The following is a 9954-nucleotide window of genomic DNA, read 5'->3' as shown; positions in this document are numbered from 1 at the left end:
CAGACCGAACTTCCCCGAACTCAAACCTTGTGGGCGGGACTAAGTTCGGACTGGCACCCAGGCTAATTTCAAGTGGCATTAAGAAGTCTTAAAAAGTCTTGAATTTAACTTGCCTTATGCTGTAGGAACCCTGGAAGAAAAGAGCAGACTAGAAACAATGGAACATTTGAATAATAAAAAAGAAAGTAACAGAAATCTAATGGAAACCTGAATGTTTGAACATAAACATAGACAACCTCATTGTACTGATTAATAAGAAAGGAGTAGCTAGAGTTGGCACGGGCCTGTATGAAGTTTTGACAGTATGATAACGTCAAGCAAAAATATCAGCTTTACAGTAGGATAATTACAGCTCTTTTCTGAAATGTTTGAATAAAAAAGGCTTAAATTGTAGATTCTCATATATAAGATTAGAGGAGAAAGAAGCTAAAGCTGCAGTCACTGATTCCGTTCTTTAAAGGGATGAAGGGTTTAAGGTTTGTTACTGAGTTAGGGGAAAGAAATTCACTCTGTTTTAATTATGCTTGGCTACTGTGTGACCATCTTGGCCAAGACATTACATTCTTCATACACAGATTAGGGTTTTATTTTAAATTCAAAGATATTACCAGCCTCCCTTTTGTCGCTGTCTCTCCAAGCAGCTGTTATGATGAGGTAAATTAATCTTCATTAGTGCAGACAGAGCAACTGCATAGCATGGGCATGCATGTAAAGTATTCAGATGTTGCAAGAGAATTTGCCTTTAACCTAATATGTGTTATATGCATCTGGATTCTCTAATTTATCTGTGGTGCCGAAGTATTTTTTAACTTGTCCCAAAAATCTATGGCAGCCTGTTTGATTAAATGACCTAAGCTCGAGTATTACACGTTGACGAGGTGATTTCAGAGTCTTTGTTTTCTTAAAGCATCTTTACCTGCTATTTTGATGCAATTCAGATGTGAATGTGCAGAATTATAATTGGGATATAATTCCTAGCTGATCCAGTTCTTGTATCTGTGGCAGGTTGTTGCTGCCTTTGCTGTTTCTGCTGTAGCATCTCAATGGGAGAGGACTGGAAAGCCATTTAATCCTTTGTTGGGGGAAACATATGAACTCATAAGGTAATTAAGAAGAAATGGTTGATATTTAGCTGTGGTAATGTTCTTTATATCCACATTTAAATGCTCAATATTCCTGCATAGTGAATATTTCATCTTTTAAACAATAGTTTTTTTTAATATTGCTAAAGATGGTTCATACTGCAGTACTTCTTAATATATTCCAGCTGTCATAATCTTACATTTAAAATACTTTGTCATATTTAGATGGTTGAACCGACTCTCAATAATTCCACTGCCTAAAATGCTAAATGTCACAGAGATGAATAACGGCTGATATAGCCTTTGCAATGTTTACCTATATTATCCCATTGCAATATTTGCTAATGTTGTTTTCTTTTAATTCTGCAGAGAGGATGAAGGATACAGATTGATCTCTGAGCAGGTGAGCCACCACCCCCCGATCAGTGCCTTCCACGCTCAGTCTCTGAAGCAAGAGTTTGAGTTTCATGGCTCCATCTACCCGAAACTGAAGTTCTGGGGTAAAAGCATTGAAGCTGAGCCTAAAGGCACCATGACGCTGGAGTTATCAAAGTAAGTATTTACTCACACTTATGAATTTTTTTTCCTCCTGTGTTTTCCTAATGAGATTTTGTTGGAGCATCAGTCCACTTGGATTGATTCCAAAAACAGTAGGTAATTACTAGTGGTGTAAATCACATCCATCATGGCGATTCGATTCAGTATCGATTTCCTGACCCAACAATTCGATTATTTTCGATACTCAAGAATACGGCAAGATACGATTCGATTTATTGATTCTTTTTTTTTTCTTACAGGCTAGACAATGTTTCAAATTTGAAATAAATCAATGAAAGCTGTAATCGTTAAGCGTTTTATTTGAAAAACAACAGCAAATAACAGAAGTACAAAAGTTGTACTCCACCTATTCCTATTAAAACCTCATTCATGGAAAAATAATAATACCCCTGCGTTATAGATTCTGAAAGGCCTTGCATCAAAAATACTGCACATAATCAGTGCAATGAGTGCATAGCAATACCTCGGCTCCAGAGTGTCGACGTCCCCGCCCCCTCCGCAGACGCTCCGCTGCACCTCTCCCAAATTGTAGCTGACCGCAGACAGTGCCGCAGACAGGAGGCCGGCTTGTTTTGTTTTTATGACCGAAATTGCGGAAAACAACTCGTGAAGTTTGACCAGTTAGAAGATTGAGGTGTGCGAGAACGCTAGGACCCTTTTTCCACCTGGATCCCCGCTATTTTTCACTGTCATGTCCCTCCGTTGTCGGACAAACTCGCCCCCAGTTCCTCTCTGCCTCGGCCGTATCTAGACCCACAGCGATTAACGCAGACCACGCTTCAATATTGGGCATAAATCAAAAATGTCTGTGTCAGGCTCACTGCAACACACTGCTGTAAGAGTATAACCAGGAAGCGAGGTAGGAGGGCAAAATAAGTTTAGCGCCACTGCAGCACGGGAGTCAGAATCATGCCCAGGAGCAAATGGATAAAAATAGAGCGGAGGAAAAAAAAAAACATGAATCGATACTCTTGCGGACGTATCAGATCGTCGCCTGTTGGATGGATGTATCGATATAAAACGATTATTATTTACACCCCTAGTAATTAGTTAGACAAAAGACTGCAACTGGTTATCAGCTGCTCTGTTCATCTGGCTTTAGCAAATATGTCGGAACCTAGTTTTAGAGCTTCAGGACGCAGCTGCATAATCAGTTCAAATGTTAGATTTTGAATCTTTCTTGGATGTGTAAATCTGTCTCTAATGCTGTTGTTTTGACAGACATAAAGAAGCATACACGTGGACAAATCCAATGTGCTGTGTGCATAACATCATTTTGGGAAAACTCTGGATTGAACAATATGGAACGGTGGAGATAGTCAACCACAGGTAAAGTCACTGATCCTTAAAAAAGCTATGTTGGACCAGTGAGTATGTATCCCTGATTTAAACCACCTGTAATCCCTCAGCACTGGAGAGAAGTGCGTTTTGAACTTCAAAGCATGCGGGATGTTCGGAAAGGATCTTCATAAAGTGGAAGGGTATATCCAAGATAAAAGGTAAGAGAATGAGCACATGAGGTCCGTCGGGTGTAAATTTTGATGACTTGCAAGTTTTCTGAACATGGCTTGTTGTGGTCGTTCCAGTAAGAAGAAGAGACGAGTCATCTATGGCAAGTGGACAGAGTGCATGTACAGCATTGACCCTAAGCTTTATGAAACATACAAGAAATCGGAGAAGAAAGCAGGAAGCGACTCAAAGAAGCTGAAGCAGGTAAGAAACCATGCAGGCCGCTTGCTTTGCTCGGTGCATGATCATTTGCAGAGAAGAGATCCCACTAATAGTCCCTTCATACTAGCTAAAGACACTGCTACCTTCTCATGAGTCATTTCACTTAGTCAATGTGATTTGATTGCTATGTGTTTGGAAAATATTCTCTGTCCAAGCTAAAAAAAAGACTTTCTTCTGTGTTCTGTGTCACTCCTCTGGGCTCCATCAGCAGCTAGTTGCACTAAATACTCCTACTCATAGCTCCACCCTGGCACATCCAGAGTCAGGAGGCAGAAACAATCCTCTGATTTTGTTTGAGTGAAAGGCCACTGCCAGCATGACAAACACAATCATGATAAAGCTATTTTTAGTCTTGCTTTTAGGAATTAAAAGCCTGATTATTCATAATATCAAATGCAACCAGAGTAAAGAGGTTAAAGAAAGCAGGTTTGTTTACATTTAGCAACAGTCATTTTACTTACCAATAGCCTAATGTGTATATTGAACCATAGTTAATGTTACAGTTAAAAGTTTTGAAAATTTTGGGGTTTGATTCAATTATCAAGGTCAAATTATCAACACAGCCTAATTTGGTTACAACATTATCGAGAATTAATTATGATTAATCAAATTATTGAAATAATCATCAGCTATTTTTAGTAATCAATCGTTAAATGAATTACAGAGACTAAAACACGTCTAGCTGACAGAGCAACCAACACACATCACATCACAAATATTGTAAAAAAAAAAAAAAAAAAATTGCATTTAGGCTACAAAGTTTTCATCTGTCAATCTAGAACTTCTAAAGTGGAAAAGTTTTAGTAGTTTCACCTGGTTTAAAAACAATCTTTAAGGAACCTTTTGCTCTCTGGTTATTAATCGAAAATAAATGGTCGACAGATTTATCAATTAGCAAAATGATCATTAGTTGCAGCCCTTTTGCAAGTGTGTATAACAACACTTGCAGATACCATCTGTCCGATGTGCTGGAGATCATCTGACAAAACTCAGAGTTTTTTTAGGTGCTTAAAAAACCCTTAAAACAATCACTGATGTTTATTTGCCAGGTTTTTTTTCTCCTTGCTCTATAGTAGCCCAACCTAGCTGCTTCTGGTTGAACACCATTCATCTGCTCTTATCTCCAAGTACTTCTGTGTAATTTAAAAAGATATAACATTTAAATAAAATTTAAAAAACATTTTGGGACTTCATTTATTGGGTAGAAACCAGAATCTCTGTTTGTTTTGAAGGATCTATTAAGTCAGATCCTGCTAATTAGCAGTGCTCAGTTAACCCTTTAAAGCCCGATCCAAGAAAAAAACAAAATAGAAAATTACTTTTTTTTTTGTTTGAATTCCTTATTTGCCCTTTTAACAAAATATGTAAAAAGAAAAAAAATATATTTTTGATATTAATAATTTATTACTATGCGATAAGTCAAGATTATTTTTTGTGTAGTCTTCTACTGGCTGTTATCAGGTATATCTGATTGTGTTCAATAGGATTTTGAGCAAAGTTTTTACTATTAAATTATGCAAAAGGTGTCAGATGCAAAACATTTCAGAAACCGTATGTATCAAATACGATACATTTGGCATTATGGGGTTAAAGGTGGTGGGCTAGTTGATAAAGGAGGGGTTAGCGGCCTGAAGAGGTCATAGCCTTCATACCAAGATAATTAGCCCTTACAGCCTTGTAATAAAAAATATAGGCTATTTTCTAAAACCTACCACAGTTTTATGAGGAGTCCGTTGCATTCTTGATTGTCTACGTCGAGTGTAAAGCTGCTGCTTCTCATATGATTGTCAGTAATCTGTTTGATTTGTGACTGAATCTGTTTTTGTTAAATGCTGTCTTTTCCTTTCACAATATCATGCAGTGGCATTAGTTTAAGGTAAGGTAAGAGTGCGTTTGGTATCTTTAGTGTCTCGCTACTGTATGTTTTTAGTATTTGTTTGATTAGATCATTGCCAGCACTTTAAACCATGATGTCTGGAAATGACATGCCGTTGTTGCTTGAGAAGTGTTGATTTTGTGGCGACCGTAGTTCCCATGATTCACCTGGTTGCACTGAAAAGTCTGTTCAGTTTGCTTGAGCTCGTCACTTTGAAGGTGACGTTTTGTCGTTATTTGTGTGTAGGAACGCAGCTGTGAAGGTGAGGAGGACGACGAATTGCCAGAGATTCAGGAGACTGTGAACGTGATACCAGGAAGTGCCTTACTGTGGAGGATAACGCCGCGGCCCGCTAACTCAGCGCAGGTCTGTGACTCAAAATAGCATTTCAATCTGGTTAACAACTGGATTCTACTGCTGTCCTGAATGAAAAACAGCCAGTATTTTGTTTTTTGTTTTCTTTTAATTATATATAGAAACATTTATATTCCAATTCTTTCTTCTATTAATCTTAAAATTAAGATTCATTCAAAATTAATTAAGACATAAGCTGGTGCTTATTTTTTTATTTTACACATGCAGAAAATGCTGCATAGGAATAGTTTGTTTATAAACAGATATTATTCAGTCCTCTAAAGACTATTATTTATCAAAAAATAATAAATTTAAGGTGAGCATTGCCTGTAAACTAGGAACTAATGAGTATATTTTAATGGGTCCCAAATCTTTAATTTAAACTATTGAACACTTACTCTCATTATGTTTACAACATCTGAAAACAAAACTGATCTCCAGCATAGAAAACGAAGAAGAGTGAGTCTGAACCTGACTCACCTGACCTGAACCCCATAGATAATCTGTGGGATATTGTGAAGAGAAAGTTGAGAGACGCAAGACCCAACACTGTGGATGAGCTAAAGGTTGAATTTTTATGTATTAAGAACACTTTTCTTTTATTGGTCCAATGAAATATGCTAATTTTGTGAGATAGGAATTTTGGGTTTTCATGAGCTGTATGCCAAAATCATCCGTATTAAGACAATAAAAGACCTGAAATATTTCTGTTAGTGTGCAATAAATTTTAAATATATGAATGTTCAAGTTTTATCCTTACATTATGGAAAATAATGAACTTTTTCACAATATGCTAATATTTTGAAAAGGACCTGTATTGTTCATTTCAAAGGGGAATGCAGGTGTATAAAGTTGAGGTATGGTTTAAAGATGTAACTTAAAAATGTTAAAAAATACATCTCACACTTTTCTAAAGTTTTATGGATTCATTTTCAACTTTTAAGCAACCAGGTTTACATTAGCTAAGAAACGTTGTTTTTAGTGACACATTAGACATGATATTGATTTTTAAAGCATTGACCTTTAACTGATAATTGATCAAATGTGGAAGCGGCTCGATGTGGGCTCCGAACTTCAGCACCTGCCAGCAGAGCAGGTTCATCACCTCTGAACTTTAGATTAAAAATGTGCTCTCACTGTGTCGTCTGTTTATCATTTTAAAGTCCTCCTGCACTCTATCAATACTTTAGATAATAGCAGCTTTTTTCACTGACGCTATCAATACTGTCTTCTCTGCTAGTTCATCACATGACAAACCACAACAGGTTTGCTTCATGGAGATTTATATATGTTTTTAAAGAATGTGAAAGGACTTAATGTTGAATCTGAGATTAGTACTGATATCTTGAAAGTGGGAATATTTTCTAGAAGTTCCCAGAACTTGATGCGAGAAGATCTGTTTTATTTAGCAGTGCTGAAAAGGTCAGCATGTGTCCTTTTGGGTTACATTCTCAGGGTTCTTTTTCTTTGGGACATTTTATTTGGATTGACGGAGAACCACTGAGTCAGAGAGTGTAATTATTTCACAGGTTCTGTGTTTTTCATTTGTTCTCTTGGTAGATGTATAACTTCACCAGCTTTGCTGTGACGCTAAATGAGCTGGAGCCCGGCATGGAGAGGCTGCTGGCACCAACGGACTGCCGGCTGAGGCCCGATATTAGAGCCATGGAAAATGGAGACATAGGTAAAAGGTGGCTAATGCTAACATGAACAAAAATTCATTTTGATATAAACCTTTAGTAATCCCTGTTTTCCCCTGTTTTCTACGTTTTCAGAATTAGCTAGTGCAGAAAAGGAGCGATTAGAGGAAAAACAGCGAGCTGCACGCAGAGAACGATCAAAGGATGAAGAGGAGTGGTCGACCAGGTCAGAACTAACCCGCCATTTTTACAAAGCAAAGTTACCATGCCGTCTTTGGAGACATAAACAAAAAAACACTTGCTATAATATGACAAATGGATTAAATAAGATCTTTTTTTATTTTAAAAGATCTTTATTTGGCTAAATTTTTTGTCAAACTGCAAATGTCTATGAAAGTTTTTTATAGTTGACCAACAGGTAAAAGTAAAATTATAATTTATTTTTGAATCATGTACAAAGGAAAAATATCAAGTCCTTTTTACTGACAATCCAGTGAACAGGTTTGCTTTCTAAGTTAGTCGCTTATGAAATATATTTCCAGCTTTTCTGCATCCGTTTGTTTTTGTCTGTCCTGGCTTAATATTCTCTAAAATATTTTGATTTCAATGGTTGCACCTTCTCTAAATCTCTGCTCTGCATATTATCTGGTTCTTACAAAGATAAAAAAAAAAACGTCTTTTATCTTGTTTTAAGACAATTTCTAATATTAAGCGTTTATCATGCTTATTTCTAGATTAAATTCAAGAAATCTTGTGAAATTGAAATTATTTTGCTGCATGGACAGATAATTTCACTTGGTTTGAATTATTTTTCCTGGAATTTAGCTTTTTTTTATTTTAGACACCCTTTTTTTGCAGTGTGGTATAAGATTTTTTATTAGCTGCAACTTTTCCAATCCAAACATTTCCCCACCTTTCCAGAGCTTTCAAACACCGTCTAACCTCATCAATAAAAGCAACTCTTTGTTTCTCTTCAGGTGGTTCCAATCGGGAACAAACCCTTTCACAGGAGCCGAGGACTGGCTGTACACAGGCGGATACTTTGACAGGAAGTACTCAGACTGTCCCAGCATTTATTGAATCGTGAAAATGTTACATTTGTTTCTCAACATCTCGGATATGTGACCTTGAAATGGCCAAATGAAACAGACTGACACTGTCTTTGTTAAAGAAAACTGATCTCCGTTAATTCGATCATCTGTAATGACTGTGAACATGCTCTGCAAGAGTTTTTAGAATGCACTGATCAGAAATGCTATCATGAGACACATTCACTGTTATTCACCCTAATCACTCATTTTACTCACTATTTAAGGCTTGTAAACACGCCACCATTGTGAACTTCAGAAACACAGACAGGCTGCAACAGGACAGGACACACAAGACCTTTAGTGCAGGTAAATCCTGCAGGTCATCCACATCCTTCTATCATGTTGCATTAAATATCAGGGATTATTTGAACACATCCGCTACTTTTATATGAACTCAGATATTAGATGTTTATTTTATTTAACACTAAATATCTGTAAAATGTCACAAGTGTTCCTGTGAATAGATTTAAAAAAATATAAAGCTGCTTATCACCATTTTTACTCCTATCATAAACATAAATCAGTACAGTATGTAGTCGTGTTGAGAACAGATAAATAAACTGGTGCTCGCATGCTCACCAAAATATTATTTGACAAATTTGAGCCATAAATGAACTATTTCCTGCACCTAGAATGAATGCATTCATTTATATACTAGAGATTTCTTACTGACAAAAACGGGCTTCTCTAAATGACCTGACAAAAAAATTACAACTCTGTGAAATCCTTCAGAAATATAAAACCCAAGTGCTGGCAAACAGGATTGTGAAGCCCAATCAAGAAACGTTTATTATCCTTCTCCTTGTTTTGTGTTCTCCAAACCTTTAAACGTGAAGCAGAATGTTTTTACGTCAGCTAATTTGCACCTTTAAAACGAATGCCAAAATGTCTCTTAGCTGTGCTGAGCACTTTCACATGTTCAAAGAGCTATTGTTAAAACACTTAAACTGACACAGTAAGGGCGAAAATGTCGGATAGAAAAGGGAAAATGGTTGAAAGTGTGAATCATGTCTGTTTTATATAAACGGTGGGTCTTAAATGAGGGGCTTCCCGCAGCTCTAGTGTCGCAGAGAAAGCTTTACGAGAGACCTTTAAGAAGTCTGGGTTGCGTTTTTAGTCTCGGCTTCAGACACCAGATGCTGTTGACACCATAGACCTATGCAAACTGATCCACTCCGCCCTCCTGAAAAGTCAAACCTCCATCTCTAATTTCTTCTTCAGAGAGCGATCGATGTGCTCTTAAGATGCAATGAAAGCTAAAAACAAAAACACTAAATATGTAGATGCTGCAGTTGTCGGATGATTCTTTTTTTTGTTTTGTTTTTTTTGAGCACTAACATTTATAATGACTGCACATTTCAGTGCTCGCACTCCTATGCACTTATATGTACAGTGGAATCTCTCCTAGCTGCTCTTCCCTTTTCTTTGATTTGTGTTTTAAAAGCACTTTTGAAGCCTGCAAGTTCAATATGGTTGATATTTTCATCTCTTTACCCCCTCTGTCTCTTTATTTTGTCAAGCATCTCTTTTATAATGTTTACATTGTTTGTTGAGCCCTCCTTTTCCTCCTACTGTTACCATATGCATACAAGCATATTTAAGTAATAAATTATGGATTGAAA

At 36.8% G+C, this 9954-nt stretch overlaps 1 protein-coding gene across 2 annotated transcripts in view; it reads left to right on the top strand.

Moving 5' to 3' along the window:
• Positions 1-9041, top strand: part of LOC107090734 (oxysterol-binding protein-related protein 2-like) — a 14338-nt gene extending 5297 nt beyond the window's left edge. For both annotated transcript variants that reach the window (XM_015384292.1, XM_015384291.1), the window contains exons 6-14: positions 1006-1103; positions 1452-1634; positions 2862-2969; positions 3050-3139; positions 3227-3353; positions 5494-5613; positions 7162-7285; positions 7377-7467; positions 8219-9041. In XM_015384292.1, the coding sequence (XP_015239778.1) occupies positions 1006-1103; positions 1452-1634; positions 2862-2969; positions 3050-3139; positions 3227-3353; positions 5494-5613; positions 7162-7285; positions 7377-7467; positions 8219-8321 (1044 nt within the window). In that variant the 3' untranslated portion in view covers positions 8322-9041. The remainder of the gene's footprint in view (positions 1-1005; positions 1104-1451; positions 1635-2861; positions 2970-3049; positions 3140-3226; positions 3354-5493; positions 5614-7161; positions 7286-7376; positions 7468-8218) is intronic.
• Positions 9042-9954: the final 913 nt, after the last annotated feature.

The sequence above is a fragment of the Cyprinodon variegatus genome, unplaced genomic scaffold, assembly GCF_000732505.1.
Source record: "Cyprinodon variegatus isolate N-32 unplaced genomic scaffold, C_variegatus-1.0 Scaffold309, whole genome shotgun sequence".
In the NCBI taxonomy this organism is placed as follows: Eukaryota; Metazoa; Chordata; class Actinopteri; order Cyprinodontiformes; family Cyprinodontidae; genus Cyprinodon; species Cyprinodon variegatus.
This window is presented reverse-complemented; position numbering and strand designations above follow the sequence as displayed.